Source organism: Monodelphis domestica, chromosome 1 (assembly GCF_027887165.1).
Source record: "Monodelphis domestica isolate mMonDom1 chromosome 1, mMonDom1.pri, whole genome shotgun sequence".
In the NCBI taxonomy this organism is placed as follows: Eukaryota; Metazoa; Chordata; class Mammalia; order Didelphimorphia; family Didelphidae; genus Monodelphis; species Monodelphis domestica.
The window spans coordinates 391,496,517-391,517,363 of record NC_077227.1 but is presented as its reverse complement, the minus strand read 5'-3'; the positions used below and the strand labels follow the sequence as shown (position 1 = coordinate 391,517,363).

General features: G+C 33.0%; 1 protein-coding gene across 3 annotated transcripts in view; it reads left to right on the top strand.

The window, feature by feature from the left end:
- Positions 1-20,847, top strand: part of CNOT6 (CCR4-NOT transcription complex subunit 6) — a 46,725-nt gene that overhangs the window by 15,008 nt on the left and 10,870 nt on the right. For 2 of the 3 annotated variants that reach the window (XM_007474171.3, XM_056811715.1), the window contains 8 exons: positions 7,521-7,634; positions 10,179-10,365; positions 12,484-12,569; positions 17,061-17,165; positions 17,249-17,317; positions 18,240-18,397; positions 19,307-19,461; positions 20,324-20,478. In XM_007474171.3, coding sequence (XP_007474233.1) covers positions 7,523-7,634; positions 10,179-10,365; positions 12,484-12,569; positions 17,061-17,165; positions 17,249-17,317; positions 18,240-18,397; positions 19,307-19,461; positions 20,324-20,478 — 1,027 coding nt within the window. In that variant the 5' untranslated portion in view covers positions 7,521-7,522. The remainder of the gene's footprint in view (positions 1-7,520; positions 7,635-10,178; positions 10,366-12,483; positions 12,570-17,060; positions 17,166-17,248; positions 17,318-18,239; positions 18,398-19,306; positions 19,462-20,323; positions 20,479-20,847) is intronic. The other variant, XM_007474172.3, reaches the window with a different exon arrangement.

Below are 20,847 nucleotides of genomic sequence, written 5' to 3'. Positions count from 1 at the left end.
GTTTAAAAAATACTTTTAAGGAATAGTGTATTTTTTAAACTGCACTTTTTACAGTTAATTTCCTAATTCTGTTGGCCATTTAAGATGGTTAGAATCTTTTCAGATTGAGAATTAGGTATCAAACCATTATTTACATGACCTTTTTTCAAATAGTGAATTTACTAGAGACAAAGAATACAGTTATTAGAATTTTGCATTTGTGCTAAATAGCAATACATGAGAAAAGAATGCACATTAGTATCTTATGTTATGAACTGCTTATATTTTAGTCTCTTCTTACAAGAGTCCTCTTAAGAAACCAGTTTCTATTCATGCCTTTAAATTTAATGAATTTTTTTTCTTATTTGGGAAGATTGAAACTTTGATCTGTGCCCTATTTTTTCCTCCTTTACTTTTAGTCTTTGAAGAGGTGGCAGCTGTTGCTAAGGCTAATCCTATCTCTACATGTACCTAGATCCTATTCCTCTCCTTCCATATCAATTTCTCTGCCCCCTCCCAAATAATTCCTTCCCCATTTCTCACAGAGCCTCACTTGGTCCTGTCAGACTCATTTTATCTCTCTTCCCCTTCAAAGTAAAAAAAAGTTGTGTATTCTTTTTAACCTCCACTTCCTGGTTTCTCACTACTCAGCCCTTTGCAGTCTAGCTTTTATAGCCCCATTACTCAGAATAATATGCTCTCTTCAAAGATATCAATGATCTCAACTGCTAAATCTAATGACCTCTTAAAAATCCTTACCTTTTTTCACCTCTGTAGACAATCCTCTCTGTATACTCTCTTGACACTGCTCTCTTGATTTTTTTCATTTCGTGTCTGATCTCTTATCCAGGCTCTTTTGCTACATCATCCACCATCCATAGTTTAGCTGCAAACCATGGTTTGGTTTTATGCTAAGGTTCTTTCTTGGACTCTTCTCTACACTCACTCACTTGGTGACCTCATGGGTTTGATTATATCAGTACAGACATAACTCATTTATATGTTCTTTCTTATCTCTCCTGAGCATCAGTTCTATGTTACCACATTTTGAACTGGATATACATACCACAGCATCTTAGATTTAATATGTCCAAAATAGAGCTCATAATTTTACCCCTAAGCCCATGGCTCTTCCATACTTTCCTTTTTCCATTGAGGTCCCCACCATGCTTCCCAAGTACTGATGTTCATAACCTTTATGTCATTCTTGATTCCTCTCTCTTACCCAACTTATCCAGTCAGTTGCCAGATCTTTACATTTATACATCTCTCACATCCATCCCCTTCTTTACTTATAGCTACTGTTCTTGTTCAGACTCTCATCAACTTTTACCTGGAATACTGCAGCAGTCTTCTTATTGGTCTCCCTGCCTCAAGTCTATCCTCATTCTAATCCATTCTCCACATAGGTGCTAAAGTTATTTTTCTGGTATAATCATATACCCCACTCATTCTCTACTACTTTTATTTCTAAAATTAAATTTAGATTTCTCATTTTTTTAATTCAGAGCTTTTCATAGCCTCATTCTAACTTAATTTTCCAGCCTTATTATGTGTTACATGTCCTTGATGCACCGTGGTTTGGCAAAACTTACCTTCTTATTGTTGGTCATATACAACACCGCGTCTCTCGTCTTTATGCTTCTTCCCCATGCCTGGAATGCATTTACTCCTCACTTTCACCTCTAACAATCTCTGGTTTCCTTCAAAACTCAGCTCCTATACCACCCAACTACTAGTGTTTTTCTTGCCAATAATTACCTTTTGTCTTCTTTTTATCTGTTTTGTACATACTACATTTAGCTACCCTATAGAATATAAGCTTATGCTTCTTGAGCTCAGGAACCTTTTTTTTTTCTTCTTTGTTTACTCAGGACAGGTCCTGTTATATACTGGGTTAATAGATAAATGATTGATTATTAATTAAGCTTATAAAAATCATGTAAAATACCAAATATCTTAAGTCTACTTCTGAATATTCCCTCATAGTTGTAGTTTTCAAACTATTTTGTGGAAACACAAGTTCCTACAAAGTATTTGTAGTTTTTTAAATGGGTGGTAATCCTGGTCAATGTTTAACAGGTATTGGCTTTGACACCTCCAGGCTCTTTGCAAAAATTTAAATTATGGGTTGAAGCCATTTGTACTTGACCTTAAATATTGAATGTCCTTTTGCACATATGCAGAGCACCTTCAAAAACCCTAGCAGGAGCTGAATTACATACATACATTGTAGGAGAAAGAAAAGTTAGTGAATATAAAGCTATGAGAAAATGTTTTATCTTAAAATAGACATTTTCTTTAACTGAACTGAGATTGACTTTACTCTGTATTAAGTCTTAAGTATGCATCAGCAAAGTATTGGGAAAATTTAAGTGGGAGGATTTTGGTGTTTTATCCATTAGAAAAACATTTTGGTTTAAAAGTCTTAGGTAAAATTGATACAAATAAAATTTAATTTATAATTATTTAATGTACAGTATTTGGTTAGAGAGTTTATAAAGTTGCTACTTGACCAGTACATTCCTTCACTTGAATTTTTGTCACTAAGCAAGATTTCTGATATGATTAAATATAATACCTTGTATTTTAATTTGGTTCAGAGCCCTTCCACACATAAAGGCAAATCCTTTCGCATCATTGTTGTCTTAAATTAGCTTGTGGTTGTGGAAATGAAATTAGAGACTATTATGAACACGTCTAGCAAACTTCATAATTGCATTTGTGAGATAACTTTAAACATTTTAAATAATCTTAATTCAAGTAATGATAATTTGTTTTTCAGCTTTCTGCAGCCCCTTTTTACAAAGTTGGTATAAACTATAAATTATCATATATATGTTGGTGTGTGTAGATATATATCTGCACACACAAATGCACAAACTGCAAGTGATTGGTAGACATACATTTAATATTTTCATATGCTTGATATAACTAGATATTAGATGTGTTCCATCTTTAGATCATTAAATATCAGGCACTCCATGTTGCCTAAACAAACAGTATTCCCTGATATACTACAATACAGCTTAAGTGCTAGAGAATAATTCCTGCAAAGTGGTTCTACTATGAAATCAAGCGCTGTGAAATTTTATCTATCTGTGCAATAAGATTCAGATGTATCTGAGTTAAACATTTATTATATACCTAATTTTTCCTATAGGTTTTTTTTAGAGGAGAGTTTATGGGTAGAAGAGGAAGAACTAATGCAATCTCATTGAATCCTCTGTGCTGTGCGTTTTAAACTGGCTTTTTTCCCAAAGAGGATGTTATGACAGAAGTACTATAGCAATGTTCGTATATGTTTTATATCTTTAAAATATTATGCATTTTTAATTTAGAATAACATTCTGAAAGCTGAAAAGAGATCATAGTAGATCAGCTTTCTAATAAAAAATGTAATCATCTATACAACAAACTTAACAAATGATCATGTCGTTTTTCCTTTAACCATTCTAGTAATGAGAAATCTTACTACATTGTTAGATATCCCATTATAGTTCTGGACAGCTCCAGTGTAAAACTCTAAAATTATTTTTATTGATGCCTTCTGTTTCTCCTCTTTTTTCATAAATCTTTCCTTCAGACAGCTAAAACCAACCAGCAGAATGATCATATGTGACAAAATATGCACCATTGAGATATTCTTCATCTGTGGTGTCCCTTTTTTCTCCAAAGGGGAGAGGTACTTCCTCTTCTTTAGGGCTATGTTTGGACATTATAATCATCTTACATTCATTTTATTGTTCTCATTTGCATTATGTAGGCACTGTATGATTTTCTTAGCTGCTTGATTAAATCTGTCAGTTCATATAGGTCATACCATATTTCTTTAAACTCATTCATTTCTAGTTAAATTATATATATATATAATATAAATTGTGCTTATGTACTGTTTATTTACTGCAATTTGTCTAGCCATTCTCCAGTTCAGAAGCATTCACTATGAATAGTTTGATATTTTATAGCACCTTGGGATATCTTTGAGATATTTGCCCAGCTGTGGGATCTCTAGGTCAAAGGACATGAATGTCTATTAGTGATAGACAGCTTAACAGCTCTAATTTTTAGAAATTTCTCTTTCTATCCGAGACTCTTGTGCCTGCAGGAATTAACAAAAGAAAACTTTTCTTTTGTACATGGTAGACCTTGAACTATTTTTTTCTTTCTTCTCCTAGCTCAATATCCTCCATTCTTTCAAGAAGTCCTTCACATGATGGAGGTCTCTAAGCAGTTCACCATCTTGGTCGTCTTTCTGCGTTTTTATTCTTAAATTTGTCAAGGTTCTTTTAAAAATGAAGTACTTGGAACTGAGCATGTGTTTGATCTGAATAGCATATTGTATTATGGGACTATATTACCATCTTTGTTCTAAACACTGTTCTTATATTGATGTAGCCTAAAATTTTATTAACTTTTTTTTAGAGACAACCTACAATTAATAAATCACACAAACTACTCGAGTAATTTCTCCCCTTTCCTATCTTTGTGCAATTGATTTTTTTGAAATTTGAGAAGGAACTTTGCACTTTGTTATAATATTGAAGAACAGTATGACATCATGAATAGAGAGCTAGCCAGTTTGGGAATAGGAAGATCTGGGATCAAATCCTACCTCTGATACATATTAGCTATGTGACAAAGGGCTTATGCTTAGTTTTTTGTTGCCTTAGTTGAGTTGCTTAAAACTATAAATTGTAGAGAAAGAGCAAAGTAGCATGGGTAGAGAGCTTTGGGTTTCTCATCCAAGAGTTCTCTATACTAATTAAATCTCTAGTACCTATATTCTATAACTAAATATATATTTATCATTTGTTAAAATAGCTAAATTTTTGAATTTTTGTTTTCCCACAATATGCCAGCTATTCCTTATTGCTTAGCCCCCTACAGATTGAGTAGAAAATCTTTTCTACATCTTCAAGTCCTTGATAATTTTAAATAGAACAAGGCCCAAATATTGTGGGCCCTTTGGTATATGTAAATACATACTAGCTTTGATAATGGGCTTTATTTGTTCCAAAACTTCCTATGCATTTGATATCATACTTGCCCATATTTTCCTTTTTTTTTTTTTTAAGTTGGGAACCCTGTCCATCTCTAATTCCTCTTAGCTCTGTGATCAGGTCTCCTTCTCTGGTACCCTGGGATATAATTCTGCTGAATATAGAGGCTTGAATTTATTAAAGTAATGGGTATTCTGGAGGAGAAGTAAAAGTATTCTTTTTAGTTTAACATATTTGAGCATCTACTAAATGTAAAATATTTGTGGAGAGAGTGATATAGAAATATCCAATCTGAATTAAGATTACCCTCTTTTTTTTTTTAATCCTTACCTTCCATCTTAGAATCAATACTGTGTATTGGTTCTAAGTCAGAAGAGTAGTAAGGGCTAGGCAATGGGGATTAAGTGACTTGCCCAGGGTCACACAACTGGGAAGTGTCTGTGGTCATATTTGAACCCAGCCCCTCCCGTCTCTAGGTCTGGCTCTCAATCCACTGAGCCACCCAGCTGCCCCCTGAGGTTTCCCTCTTGAAAGAATTTATAATGGGAGAGATGAAATGAGTGAAATAAAATGTGATAGCTGCTAAAAGTGTTTAGAATATTTAAATAGGGAAATTTTAAGCTGTAATATCTTTATGGTTCTCTATTTTTCCAATCAGAAGATTTTCATTGTCATAGATGAAAGTAACAACTTGGGAATTTTCCTTTTTGTCATTTTACTTGAACAATATAGCCTATGCTTCATTTTATCTTTTCTTTTAATATGACTAAAAATGGTTTTTTATATCTTTAGCCCCCTTCCACCTTGGCATGCTATCAGCATTTGCTTTTCTGATGTTTTAGAAATTTGTGCCATTTGACATATTCTAGATTATGTCTTCCTTCCATTTTATTTTATTCTTCTGCAGTGCTTTAGTGAAAGTTATGCTTTCTTTAAATTTCCTTACTCTTTTCTTCCTCCCTGGGATAATTTATATAGTAAGAATTCTGTCTTTTAGAACTTTTTATAAGCCTTGACTTATATTTTTTGAATATTCATTTTACTATCCCTAGATATTTTTTCCTTTGTTACTATTAATTTTATGATGCTGTAGTCGCATCCCACAGACCCTATATCACTTTAATATCACCAATAAATTCGCCATTCATAACCAGTAGTATTCTTAGCATAGTGGCTGCTAGGATCATTTGGGACATTATTGTATATTTGAATTTAAAGTAAATATTCTCATTTCAACTTCGCTATATTACCTTAAACTTTAAAAACTTGTATTATTCCTAGTTACATATCTTTGAAGCATTTTATAAAACTAGAAGAAACTATTTTTTCTGATGGGTATAAGTAATTTTCTTTGGGTAGACAACTTGGGTGAAATCTTTCTATGTGGAATTGCTCTAAAATTGTATGGAGCCTTTAATATTAAAATCCCCAAACTAGGATAGTAAGTTTTTTGTTTGTTTATTTGCTTTTGTGGTTTAGGATGTACTGTTGCCCCTGAAACAATTGTGGTTGCTAATTATGGTAACAATATATAATAGAAGACAGTTTAGCATTCTTTTGAAACTTTTTAACTAGAATACCTCAATGAGTATAATTGTGTTTACAGGTCAAAATCATAGAATCTTTTAAGAAACTTTTAAGTTAGTATAGCCTGGCCCATACTTTTTATAATTTTAAACCTAGTTACTGCTGCCACATGATCTTCCATACTCCTTTCCCCATCAGGATTTTCCAAAGTTCCTGATAAGATATATTGCAACTGGCAATGATGCCCCTTCTATCACTCTTCTCAGAGCTTTATTGCTATTATTTTGTCTTTTCTTTCTCCATGCCCATTCAGGGATTTAGCTGTGGCATCTTATCTGTGACTCACAAGTGTTCTTAAGACTTTGGCAATATTAGGGGTCTAAAACACACAAGATGGTAGTACTTTAGATTGTACTTAATAATGAATTATGTCAAAGTAGTTTTCTTTACTTCATGATAGTCATGGATTTAAACAGAAGTGTTACAAAGATGCTATAAACACACACACACACTCTCTCTCTCCCCCTCTCCCTCTCTTAAATTATTCCCTCCTTCCTTCCTTTTGGTCATTTTATTTCATTGTTGAGTTTTTTTTTCCCAAAACAAGTGAAAAAGGATTAGTAATCATTGAATGAATAGAATTCCCTTCCTAAAAACTTTTCAGTGCTTTCTAATATATAGGGTATTCTAAAAGTCTTAGTGTACCAAGTCTTTAGTATACTAGTACTTATTATATTTAGTATTCCAAAGTACTTAATACACCAAGGCTTTTCAAAAACCCTGAATATGAAGAAAGGAATTTTAAAGCTTTCAAATCTTTTTCTCTTAAAGTTATTGCTTTTGTTTTCAAGTATATATATTATCCTTTTTAACTTGAGTTTAAAATTTAGGGCATGATTTTAGTACATCTAAGCATAAGTAAAACCAATGATAATTTTTCTATATTTTAATTAATATGCTAATTATACACATTCATATAACTATACATATTGTTTTCTTTTAATTCAACAGGCATGCCCAAAGAAAAGTACGATCCACCTGACCCCCGGAGGATGTACACAATTATGTCCTCAGAGGAAGCAGCCAATGGGAAGAAATCACACTGGGCAGAGCTTGAAATAAGTGGTAAGCCTTGGTGAAATGAATTATGAAAATTATTGAACTATATAAAGCTTAAGATAGGTTTTTTTTTAATTGTATGTGTATATATGTGCTCACATATGTAAATATCTGGCTAAAGAGATCATTTTGTGATGAAGGGCAACTTTAAGCTTTTGGAGTATCAGGAAATAGAATCCCAATTGACAAGCTAGCAAAAACATTTTAGTGTAGAAGTACTTTATGGAGGGGCAGCTAGGTAGCATAGTGGATAGAGCACCAGGCCTTTGGTCAGGAAGATCCAGGTTTAAATCTGGCCTCAGATACTGCTAAGCTGTGTGACCTTGAGCAGGTCACTTAACCCCAGTTGCCTAGCCCTTACCACTCTTCTTAACTTAGAATTGATACTAAGGCAATAGGAAAAGGTTAAAAAAAAAATAGTAGTATTGTGCATGATTATCTTTCCCCATTCCCCATTGTCAACTCCTTTTCTTTATCCTGGAACTGTATTCACAGAAACATCCTGATTTAGATATTAGTATTTAAATTAAAAGTGTATGTGTTGTTTTTATATCATTTTAATTGCCAAATATTTATTTCCCCCTTTGTCTCCAACCCCTCCCCAGCTATCCCTCATAGCAAAGGATAAAACATTTCAACTAAATGTAACATACTGATTTTTTTTTTTCAGTAGCTGCATTGAAGTATTAAGCTTGTAGCCAACTAAAATCCCCATATCCTTTTCACATGACCTACTCAGCCAGGGCACACTTAAGTTTCTTCCTGTGCTGTTTCAGTATAATAGGACTGAATGAGGCTTTCTAATTTAGTTAGTAACTGACCAGAAAAATGGTTAGCATTTGAGCCTTGTTCTCTAAAGGATGGTAGATGGAAGCAAAACAGACTTTTTGTGCTTGAGATTTTTCTGTGTCTCCCAACAGCTGTATTTGAAAAGATCTTGAACTTTTCTATGAAGATAAGCCATTGCATATGCTTCAATGATATAAAATTTATTTTTTTCCCCTCTAACTGTCATATTTTTCTACTTACCTCCTTCCTGACTTGTATTATCTTTTCTACTTGGGAAATTTTCTAGCTAATTCTCTAAAGAATTTCCCTTATCCTCTTTAGTAAACCACAATATAAAAATATATTCTTTAAATCTTTTATCTTTCATGCAGGGAAGCTAGTTATAACATTGCTAGTGATTTACTTCATAGGAGAAAACACATTAACATCATATAGTGACAGTTTGTGGTAGTCTGAATTTCGTGAATCCTTAGATAAATAAAAATCTTTTTTAGTTTCTACAGAAAACTTCCTTTTTCTGTATTTCATGGTTCCCAGATGCTCTTGCAAAGGATGCTTTTTAAATTGTGGTTTAATATTGAATGCTATTATTTCACATAATTTACCCCCTCCAAAATCGGCTTCATGAGGAACCAGAACCTATTTTTATATTTCTTTGTATCCTTTACAGCACCTAGTACACAGCAAGTGCTCTCATGTTTTTGTTGAATGAACAAAATTCTTAAAATGCATTTTTGGCAATTATAAACTGCTCTGAAATGTTTTATTGCTAATTTTTATTTATATGCTTAGCATTTTCCAATATACCTCTTCATTGACTCTTCTCTTACAATAAAGGAAAACAGTTCAACAAGACTTACTGATCAGAATAGCAACTTTACCTGACAGTGCATCATACAAATTACTGTGGCACTCCTTTCTAAATGTTGTATAATAGAGAAAATAATTCTCAGATTTGAGATAGTCTTGAGGTTTTCAAAAATTGGTTCTCTAAAGCTAGCATTCTTCCATATGATCTTATCTCAAACACCAGTGACCACCAAAGATTCTGTGGTGGTTCTAAAGAGATTATGGAAACCAGAGGTAGATTGTATTCATCTTGAACCCAGGGATCAGACTTGATACTCTCTGGAAGTATAATTGTTTCTTCGATTCCATATACTGACTTATAGTATTTCAGCTTTATGGCTTATCTTCAATTTACCAGTCAAATATATCTATTTTCAGAAAGCTACTTGTTTCTGGTACTGTTTTCAGTATAAGCTTAGGGTTAGGGTTCTTAATGAGTTGTTGATGCAGGTGTCACATGCTCTTGGCAGCCTGGATCTGGTAATCAAGTAGGAGCATTACTATTAAGTTGAAGTTTCTCTCCCTACCCTTCCCCCATATAGGAATATGCACAGCAGAGTCTAGTGATCTCAAGTTATTCTTGATATGAATATACGATGAAATTTATGTCCAAGTGTGGTGGAGCTTATTATAGAAATAAATGATTAATTTCTACTTAAAATATTGATAAATATCTAGTCAATTAAATGATAGGTTATTTTCTGTTTTACTCTGGGAAGTGAGGACAGATAGTACTGCTAAAATTTTTAGTGTACCCTTGACAGTTCATAATGTTAGTTTGGATTTAAAGTAAGTTAGAATATATGACTACTTAAAGGTGGTTTGTTAAACACCAGTTTTTGTTTCATTTTAGAACTAAAGGTTGAGGGAAAATGATATGATATCTTTAGATTACTTTTTTTTCTTTTATAGGAAAAGTAAGAAGCTTAAGCTCATCTTTATGGTCACTGACCCACTTGACAGCTTTGCATCTTAGTGACAATTCTTTATCCCGAATTCCTTCAGACATTGCCAAGCTTCAAAATTTGGTTTATCTGGACATGTCCTCTAATAAAATCCGTAGTTTACCAGCAGAACTCGGAAACATGGTGTCACTCAGGTAAATATTTAACTTAATGTAAAATCAGGTACCCTTAGACACATTGCTACAGCACAAATAATCTTGAAAACAATTAAAATGCATTTATTAGTAGTTCTTTACCTTAAATGTTTTTAAAAGCATGACTCATTCTTTCTGGAGTTTTATAATAGTTTTCATAACAAATGGATGCCACATTCTCTGAAATTATGTAGCAGGCCCTTTATATTGTGGAACGGACTGTCATGCTTTGTGTAATACTTGAACTAAATGTATTTTTTTAATTCAATTGAATAGTTAGACTTAAATTTTTCTACTATACTATTCTTAATCCCTATAACAAGCTTAGATTTGGAGATAACTTCTGTGAACAGAAGGTGTCCAAGCTATGATACTTTGTCAAACTGAGTTTTTTATATTGTTTCCAAAAAGTGAATGGGCTTTGGTCTGGCATTTCTACCTAGCCCTTGCACACAGACATTGTTTTACAACTATTTCCTAAAATTAGAATGCCTGTTTCTCCTCCCAGTGCCTACTCTGCTCTACTTTTCATAAGCCTAGGTCCAACCTAGCTGAGACTTTTACTGTTCTCTTCAGCCCCACCACCCCTGGCCCAAGGCTTTACTTCTTAACACTTGACCTTTTTCTATATGTTACTCTGTGTCATAGTTACTGTATGAGTATTTTATAATACTGCGTATTTATGTACTTGTTTTAGTCTTCCTCCTAGATTAAAAACTCAATGAGAGTAGGGATTATGCCTCTATCTTTGTATTTCTGCTAGTGCCTAGAACACTGCTTTGTACAAATAAATAGTTGTTGAATGAATCTGTACCCACTTCTTGTGATTCCATTTTACTTGATTCATATCATGATCCTTTTTAAAGGACAGGAGCAAAGTTTTGCTGGCTCTACTTTAGCTTTAATAGGGTAGGCTCTAGCCTTGTGTAAGAAGAAAATCGATTTTAAGAAAAATATACAAATGGAAAATTAAAATTCTTAAAAGTTCACAGTTTTATAGTTTTTTGACTAGGAAAGGGAACTGAATCAAATATATTTATGGTCTAAGACAGTGATGGTGAACCTTCTAGAGCTAGAGTGCCAGATCCTGTCCCCAGACCAAGTGCCATGACCGCTTGCCCTAGAGACCACATGCCGTGCTCCTTTCCCTCACTCAGTGCAAGGTATACCTTCCCCCAACCCCTCTCCTAGGGAAAGGAGGGCAAATGGGCAGAGGGACAGGTGAAGTGAAGAATGTCTTCAGCTAGTATAGAGAGGGGAAGGAAAGTAGCCTTCCTGCTCTGTTCCCCATTCCATTCTGCCGCCTATGAGCTACCCACCTTACCTACTGTGTGCTCCCATTCTCTGCTGGGCAGAGGGATAGGGGATGTGAAAAAAATGTCAGACAACATGGAGATGGGGAGACAATCAGCTATGTCTGAGGCCCTCTGCCTTTCTAGTAATGAACTCTGGGAGTGGGGGAGAAGGAAAGAGGGTGGCTAAGTGCCCACAGAGAGCACTCTTCATGCCATCTTTGGCACTCGTACCATAGGTTTGCCATCACTGATCTGTGAGATATGGAACTGACTACTTGCTGTCCTTATTCAAAATCCAGTTATTCTTGCTCTTTTTCAAGTAGAATCCATTAATTTTACTTATTATGGAGTGATTTAAAACATAAACAAAAGTACCAAGGATTACAGGAATAGACCTGTTGGATATTTATAAAAGAATAATATTGTGTTGCAAGAGTTTGCCTTTATGATATTCCTATTGCTTATTCTTCTTAGTAGCACTCATTGTCCCTTCATGAATGATTTTAACAATATATAAAACAGCCTGATGTATTTGTAAACCTTAGTGAATGTTGAGAAAATTTGAAGAATAATTTGCCACACAAGTGTAATCTGAACATTCTCAATGTCATTGCAAGGCTATGTGACCTTTTTTTGAACCCTCCATAATCTAAACTGTTTCATTACTTAGTCTTTGTATTTTGTGTGCTAGACTAGTCAGACTAGAATACTTTAAAAAAATGGGTTGTCTAAAGAGATTATTTCCCAGAGAATAAATTTTTAAAACCTAAAGTGAAGCCTAATGTTGACTTCCAACTGCCTGAAACTTTCATTTTTCCAACAGGGAACTCCATTTAAACAACAACCTGTTACGAGTTCTACCTTTTGAGCTGGGAAAACTGTTTCAGTTGCAGACTTTAGGTCTAAAAGGTATGCTTTTTTTATTTTTGCATTTGCTTTGTTTTCTCAGTGGGTAAAAGTTGAGAAGTAGTTGAAATTTTTGAAATTAAAGAGAAAGTTTAGAAAAATATGAAAAAAATCTAAGGAAAAGGGAATAAATGCTCTTTTTTTTCCACCACCTAGAAAGAGCTCCAGATTTTTTATTTGATAATTACCTTCAGTCCTAGTTAAGTATTCCTATCTCATTTACATTTATCTGTGCAAAGTTTCTTCTCCCCATCAGTTAGTTCGTATTTGATATCTTTTCTCTCTCCATCATTGTTCTAATTTCTTCATTTACCTTAGTTCTTAATCTGCTATGCCTCCCATCTTTTCCTCCTCCTTTAATAATTTTTTTTTAGCCTATAAAACAGTTTTTGACTCTACACTTTGATCATTTTGACACATGGGTTTTAGCTACTTTTTCTCACAATAGGAAGAGCCCTCAAAAATTAAGAATGGTTAATAGAATTTTAAGAGTTGAAGTAATGTCAAATGTTACTTAGAATCTCATACTACATACAGCAGAAGTCCCTTCTCCAAAATCTCTCAAAGAGATCCCCCTTTGTTTGAATACTTCTAGTGACAGAGTATATTATCTAATAATTCAACATTCTGGGGGGATTGTTTTTAAAAAATCTTAGTTATGAAAAAATTCTTTATATTCAACCCACATATTCCTTCTTATAATGTCTACCCATCAGTACTATTTCTTCCTTCTTGACTATATAGAATAATTCTTTTCTGCTTCCACACAACTGCCTTTTAGATATTTAAAAACAGCTTTCAAGTCCTTCATGGTCTTCTCTTATCCAGCTTAACCTTGTCCAGTTCCTTTTTACATGTAACATGTTAGATGATTTCCAGACCAAACATCCTAGTTAGCTTTCTCTGGACATGCTTAACTCTGTCAATGACCTCTTTAGAATTTAGTACTCAGATTTTTAAAAGAATATTCCAAATCTTTTCTTAATATACATGATGCATTTTCTTCCCCATTTGTTCTTTATGCTATACTTTTCTTAATATAGTCCAAGAATGCCATAAATTTTTTTTGTCAGTCAAGTTACACAGTTGGTTCATTTTAGGGTTATTATAAAACTTCTAGGTCTTTTTCACATGATCTATTGATTCATCATAGAATGCCTTAGTGGATAGAAAAGCAGCTTTGGAGCTCTAACTGAGTTCAGGTCCTGCCTCTGATACATGTTAGGACTCTGACCCTGAACAAATCAAATCACTTGACCTCTTGGTTTTCTAGCCAATTCTCTAAAACTCATGTTGCAGAGAAGATGCCATCTTGTGTTGTTAGCAAGAATTTCCTTACTCCCAGTTCCTTATACTAGTAGAGTTTTTTTCAGTATATATATGTGTGTGTGTATGTATATGTGTATATATATATACATATATATATATATAAACACTTTAACAAGATAATAATTAAAGTGACATATTTCAAAACATACTATAGGAGTAGCTATGTGGCATAGTGTATAGAGGGTCAGGTCTGGAGTTGGGAGGAGCTGGGTTCAAATCTAACCTCAGGAATTTCCTAGCTATATGACCATGGGCAAATCACTTAACCCCAATTGCCTAGCACTTGTACTTCTGTTTTAGAGTTGTTACTCAGACAGAAAGTAAAGGTAAAAAGAAATCATGTGGACCATTTTGATTGTACTTTTGTACATATATACTGTTGGGGAAAGATATTTGCATTAAATATATCTGATTAACACTATTATCTAAAATACATAGGCATTTAACAAAAATAATCTCCACTTATTAAGTAGTCAAAAAATGTGAACAAAAAGACTTCAAAAGAATTTCAGACTATTAACAACCATATGAAAGATAGATCCAAATTACAACTAATAAAAATAGGTTTGCTTTACACTAGTAGTTTGTCAAAGATTACAAACAGTGGAAGTAATCAATATTGGAAGGGTTGCAAAAAGATGAGCACACTATATACTCTGCACAATTAATTGATCCAAACATCTGGAAGGCAATTTGGGATTATGCTTCAAACTTACACTTTGACCCAGAGATTTCATAGTTAAGCATAAATACCTGATGAAAGGCAAAAAATAGAAAGATCCAATATAGGCTAGGATACTCATAATAGATCTTTTTGTGGTGGCAAAGAAGTGGAAGTAGGAGCCTGTCAATTGCTGAATAGCTATATAATTTGTAGTTCAAGAATGTAATGGAATTACTGTCCTAAGAAACATCAATCAATAAACAGTATGTATTATGTGCCAGGTCCTGGGGATACAAGTACAAAGAATGAAATGATCCCTACTCGACATGAGCTTCATTCTAGACTTAGGAACTGATGGAGAGTGAAATAAGCAGAAGCAGGAGAACCATTTGCTCAATGACTGCAGCAATGTAAATGGAAGAACAACAACCAAGAAAAATAAAAGCTCTGACCTGAATGCTATGTAATTATAATGACCAAACTTGACTCCAAAAAAAAAGATGAGAAAATACATCCCTTTTTTTTTTTCTGGGAATGAGAAAGGGGGTGGGAGACTGATGGACTACTGCATATATTGTCAGACACTACAGACAGGTTGACATTGATTTTCCTGAATAATCTTTTCTCTTTTTTGTTTTTTTTTTCTTAAAAAGGGATGGCTTATACAGGAGAGGGGGAAAAGATATATTTGAAAATGAAAGCAATATAGAAACAAAAAACAAATAATTTTTTTCAAAGACCCAAAAGAAACTTTTATTTGGTTCTATATCCAACTTTTGAACTTTTTTTTTCCTTCTGTGTCTTTTTCAAAATTTTATCTTGGCATTGGTTAATTTATGTAGTCAGAGTATATATTGTTCTGACTCCGCTTTCTTCAGTTTGCATCACTGCATATGCCTTCTTAAATTTTTATTTTTTAGATATGCCATTTTTGTACATGATAGTATTTCCTTTGTAGAACATCACCTAATCATTGGCCGCATGGTTTGTTTCTAGTTTTTGGTATTACAAATGATGTAGCTAGAAATATTTTATGTAGAATATTTTTTTTTCCCCATTACTAATATCCCTAAGGTATAGTTTTAGCCTTGGAATCACTAGGTCAAAAGTTATGGACAGTTCTGTAATTATTATTATTGCATACTGCCATTTTTCTTTTCAAAAAGGTTGTACCAATTCAGAATTCTACCAATTGTGTAATAATATACTTGTTTCATCATAACCTTGCTAACATTAAATTTTATTTCTTTTAAGCTACTTTTACTAATTTAATGGGTATGAGGCCAAAAGATTTGCATTAATTGATATTTCATTCGATATAAGAGCATTTAAAGCAATTTTCATATAGTTAATGGTAATTGGTCTTCTGAGCACTTTTGTATTGGATGATGAATTTTACTCTTATAACGGTGTCAATTTGGGGTTTTTATTAGAAGTATTTAAGACAGAGTTAGACCCTCTCCCTTCACCCTGTCTCTTAAACAATTTTTTATTTGTTTAATTCTATATTTCCTCATGATTAGATAAGAATATTCCTTTTCCAAATAGTTGCTATTAGTTTTCATATTAAAAATTTTTTTATCTTTAGATCACTAATGTATTGGGAATATATTATGGCATAATGTTTGAGAAGTGAAAGAAATCCTATTTTTTCACCATGCTGCCATCCTGTACTTTTTTATTTTAAATTTTAAAAAAACAACACAACTTTACATCTACAAAATAATTATTGGAAATGTCTTTACATTTACCATGTTAAATTTCATCATGTTAAAATGAGCCTGTCATTTCAGTTTGTCAAGATCTTGTTTAGATCCTGATTCTATTTAGTGCATGAGCTGTACACACTTATACTTTTGTGGCATTTTTGAAGTTGATAAATATAGCAACTAGGCCCTTCAAAGTCACTGATAGTGATAAAAGAGTTCACTTTTATATATTTTCAGTTTTTTACAAATCATGTTCTTTACCACAGCTAGGTATGTAAATATTATCTGTAGATGAATAAAATAAGGGCCAGAAAGGTTTTGACTTCTAACTTTAACACCAATTAAGTAAGTGCTAGAATCACAGCTTCCAAATAAGATCCTTTGGCAACTAGGTTCATTACTCATCGTTCTTTACTATAGTGAGCCAAAATTAATCCATTAGTTTTTGTTAACTAACTTACCTACCAGATGAGAGAATACCATAACCTGAGAAGCAAACATGTTTAATTCCAATGCATTAATTACTTTTACTTTCTCATTTAATTTGGTTAAAAATCTAAAGAGAGGGGAAAATGGGTTTCATCTCTGAGTTTTAGTCCTTGTTTATCAAGGTTTTTTTTTTTTTTTGGTGACCAAAATTTTATTTAAAATAATTTAGGCTGATTCGGTTTATGAAACTTAAAAGTTTCATATTAATTAATTTCATAGTTTCATACTAATTAATATTCAGAGTTTTTTTATATCTCTTAATTGAATACTCATAAGTCTTTTATTTTTTAAAAATACCTCAAGGAAATCCACTTACACAAGATATATTGAACCTCTATCAGGAACCAGATGGAACAAGAAGGCTATTGAACTATTTGCTTGATAATTTGGCAGGTACTGGAAAAACAAGTAAGTGGTAATTAGTTTAGATTATTTTATTGGGAGACAAATAGAAATATTGTCATTTCATTTTGTGTTAAATATTCCACTAGTGGCAACAGAACAACCACCTCCAAGATCTTGGATTATGTTACAAGAACCAGACAGAACAAGGCCAACTGGTTGGTAGCATTGTTTTTGTTTGCTTATTTTTTTACTAGTTATTACCAAATATAATTGAAGTTATGATATACTAGTAATTGTAGTCCTTAAGGTATTCTTTGTAAGAAACCCATCTACAGTTAACTCTAATTGTGGAAAATACAATAATTATATTTTTGAAAATTAAACTTCTCCATATAGACCTGCTTGACCTTTGTAGTACAGAGAACGTGTCCTATAAAATACAGCCAAATATAATTACAGCAAAAGGGTATTAGTATGATGTAAAGAAAAGAATACTAACTTTGAATTTGGTAGATTTTTGTTCTAGCTCTAGTTCTCTTGCTTTGGGATCAGGTCTCACTTTTCTGTGATTTTGCATGATATTTGAGGTCCTTTTATTGCTAACATTATTTGATAGGCATTGAATTAAAATCTTCCAAGACCTAGGTAACTCTCCTACTGTTTAAAGCAACATTTGATTTAGTAGACTTTCAGAACATCAGAATTCTTAGCTAAGTAAAAAATTTGCCAGTTAACTTTTAAAGTTTTGAAATTCTTTATAATTAGTTTGTAATTGGACTTCACTTATGCTTTTGCATGAGTCAACTTTGTAGTTTTTTAAAAGTGAATCAGATTTGGCTTTTAATATAACTTTACTTGTTTCAGCTTCACCTATTTCTCCATGAGTGTTATGTGTGGTGGTATGTGTTTGTTTGGGGGTGGCCCCTCAGAAATAGAGGGGGAATATAGAGGGCATGGAAAATTGCATTTTAGAGGCTAACCTATTAAATATCTAAAGGCCACGCCTGAACTGTTTTATGAAGATAACATTGTGTTTTCCTCTTAATTATGATGCTTTAAATCAAAGTTTAGTACTAAAGAACATAAAAGGTCTTTTTTTAGAAATTTATGTAAATATGTGATTTTTTCCCCCTACAGCTTTGTTTTCTGTGATGTGCTACAATGTTCTTTGTGATAAGTATGCAACTCGGCAGTTATATGGCTATTGTCCATCATGGGCACTTACTTGGGAATACAGAAAAAAGGCCATTATGCAGGAAATCTTAAGCTGCAATGCTGACATCATAAGTCTTCAGGTAATTTATAGAGAAACACTTTGTTTCCATGTATAAAATCCCATCTTTCAGAATTTCCACTTTAAGGAACAAAGAAAGTATACATTAATGGGCATTTTTCAGTTGACAGGATTTTGAATTCCTATCTTTATAGGTTCCCTATAATCTCTTTATAAATTTCCTATAATCCAGCTTCAGCATTAATCCTTTGGGTTCTAGATGTGGTGGGCAAACTGACTATCAGCTTCCCACTGCAAACCTGTACTGCCCTGGTGAGTTAACTTCAATCATGTTGTCCTCACTGTTACAACAGACATTAGTCTGAAGTGCCTAGAAAAATGGAGCTACATATATGGGATTTTTCTTTTTTATTTTAGCACCATCTTAAATTGGGGTACATTTATTTAATATAGGGAAAAGTATATGGTGCTTACATACTAGTCTCTGGAATGACGTAATGATTACTTAAAAATTGCCTGGGTAAAACAACATCTTTACATCTTAGGTTTTTTTCTCTGTTCCTGGGTACCAAAAGAATTGATCTGGGCAGTTTGTACTTGTAAAATGAAAAAACAAGCAGGTGAGAAAATGTATTGTAAAAAGGGGATGGGCCTTTGCTGTTCTGACCTCTATAACTCAAGTACAACACTTCTATGAATAACCTGTGGGTATATAGGTATACCCTCTGTAAGGTTGCCCTGACCAATGCCTTTTTTCAGTAAAAAGGCTAATGTGTTTTAACTAAAGTCAGCCATAATATCATCATCCATTAACAATAGTGTTCCTTTGATACTGACTGCCCCTTTTCACCTAACATTGTTTAATATAACCAATTAATTATGGTAGGCAGGGTATGTTTATAATAGTTTGTGTGTCATAATGAATTTGTTTTTAGGGAACTGAAATACTATACTGTTTATGATTTTTCAGGAGGTTGAAACTGAACAGTATTACAGTTTTTTTCTGGTAGAGCTAAAGGAACGCGGCTATAATGGATTCTTTAGTCCAAAATCTAGAGCTAGGACAATGTCAGAACAGGAAAGAAAACATGTTGATGGTTGTGCAATATTCTTCAAGACAGAAAAGTAAGTAAGCTGTCTCCCTTGCAAACATAATACATTTAACTCTCCATTCAAGGTGGACTTTTTTGAGGGGGTTTAATTCATTTATTGATTGAATAAGATAAAGAAATTGAATTATTAATGAAAATAAAAGTGAAAATTACTACCATAAGTTTTTCCTAATAAATTTAGAGTTCATTTGTATGTGTATACATACATATATTTTGTGTATATGTTTGTGTGTGTATCACACATCTATCTATATATTTTCTCTTTTCTGTTATTGTTGGGGTTTAACTCATGTCAATAGAAGCACCATACACCTTCCTGTGTATTCCCAAAGAACTTTTTAACTTAACTTATCTTGAACCTGATCCTTGGGAAAGTGTGGTATAGGAGTTATGGGAAGAGATTTTGTGTGTTATGGTTAAGTAATATTTAAGTTCAGAGAAGAGAACCTCCTTGTTAGCTGTGCAGAGCTCTAAAACCCTATGTGTATCAGGGCTAAACCAAAATTAATTTAAGAACTGATTTTAGAAAGTTGCTGTTAAATGTGGAGAATCTGTTTTTGAGTGATTTCAGCTCCATGAAACGTACATAAACATACATAAAGTTAGAAATTTTTTTATCTAGTATACCCCTCGGCTTTCAAATTATATAGAATTTTTGTCCTAGAGAGAGGAGCCAGACCAAATCTTGTTATTCATAAGATGGGGAAACAAAAAGTCTCAGAGAGAAAGAGTACCTTACCAAAGTAATATGTCAGAGTAGGGACATAAGGCGTGGCCTCCTGATTCTTGATCCCAGACTCATTCCTTTATACCATGCTACTTCTCCTGAGGATGCATTTTCTCAACTATGCTTTTTATTTATTTGTTTTGTTTAGATTCACATTGGTTCAAAAACACACTGTTGAATTCAATCAACTAGCAATGGCAAATTCAGAAGGGTCTGAAGCTATGCTGAACAGAGTTATGACAAAAGATAACATTGGAGTTGCAGTGCTACTAGAACTTCGAAAAGAATTGATTGAAATGTCATGTAAGTGACTAACTTTTGATGAAGTTGGGGTCTGAAATATGTGTGTTATCTTGACAGCTTTGAAAAGAGTAGAAATCCAAAAATAGTCGGATCATATTTTAATTATCTTGACTAATACCTCAGAAAAGTAGAAATTTCAGTCTTTTCTAAAATGTCAAATAATTTCTCCTACTCACAAAGTTCAAGATATAGGGGAGTTTTCTAGGAAAGCCTTATAAGAAATGAGTGAAAAGCAAAAAGCCTTCATTATTTGCTTTTTTAAGGCATTCTTGATTTGAAAGAAATATAAAGCTGGATATGAAATGAAATAGCTATTCATACACTGAACTTCAACATTTTCCCTTTTTCTTTTTCTTTCTTTTTTTTTTT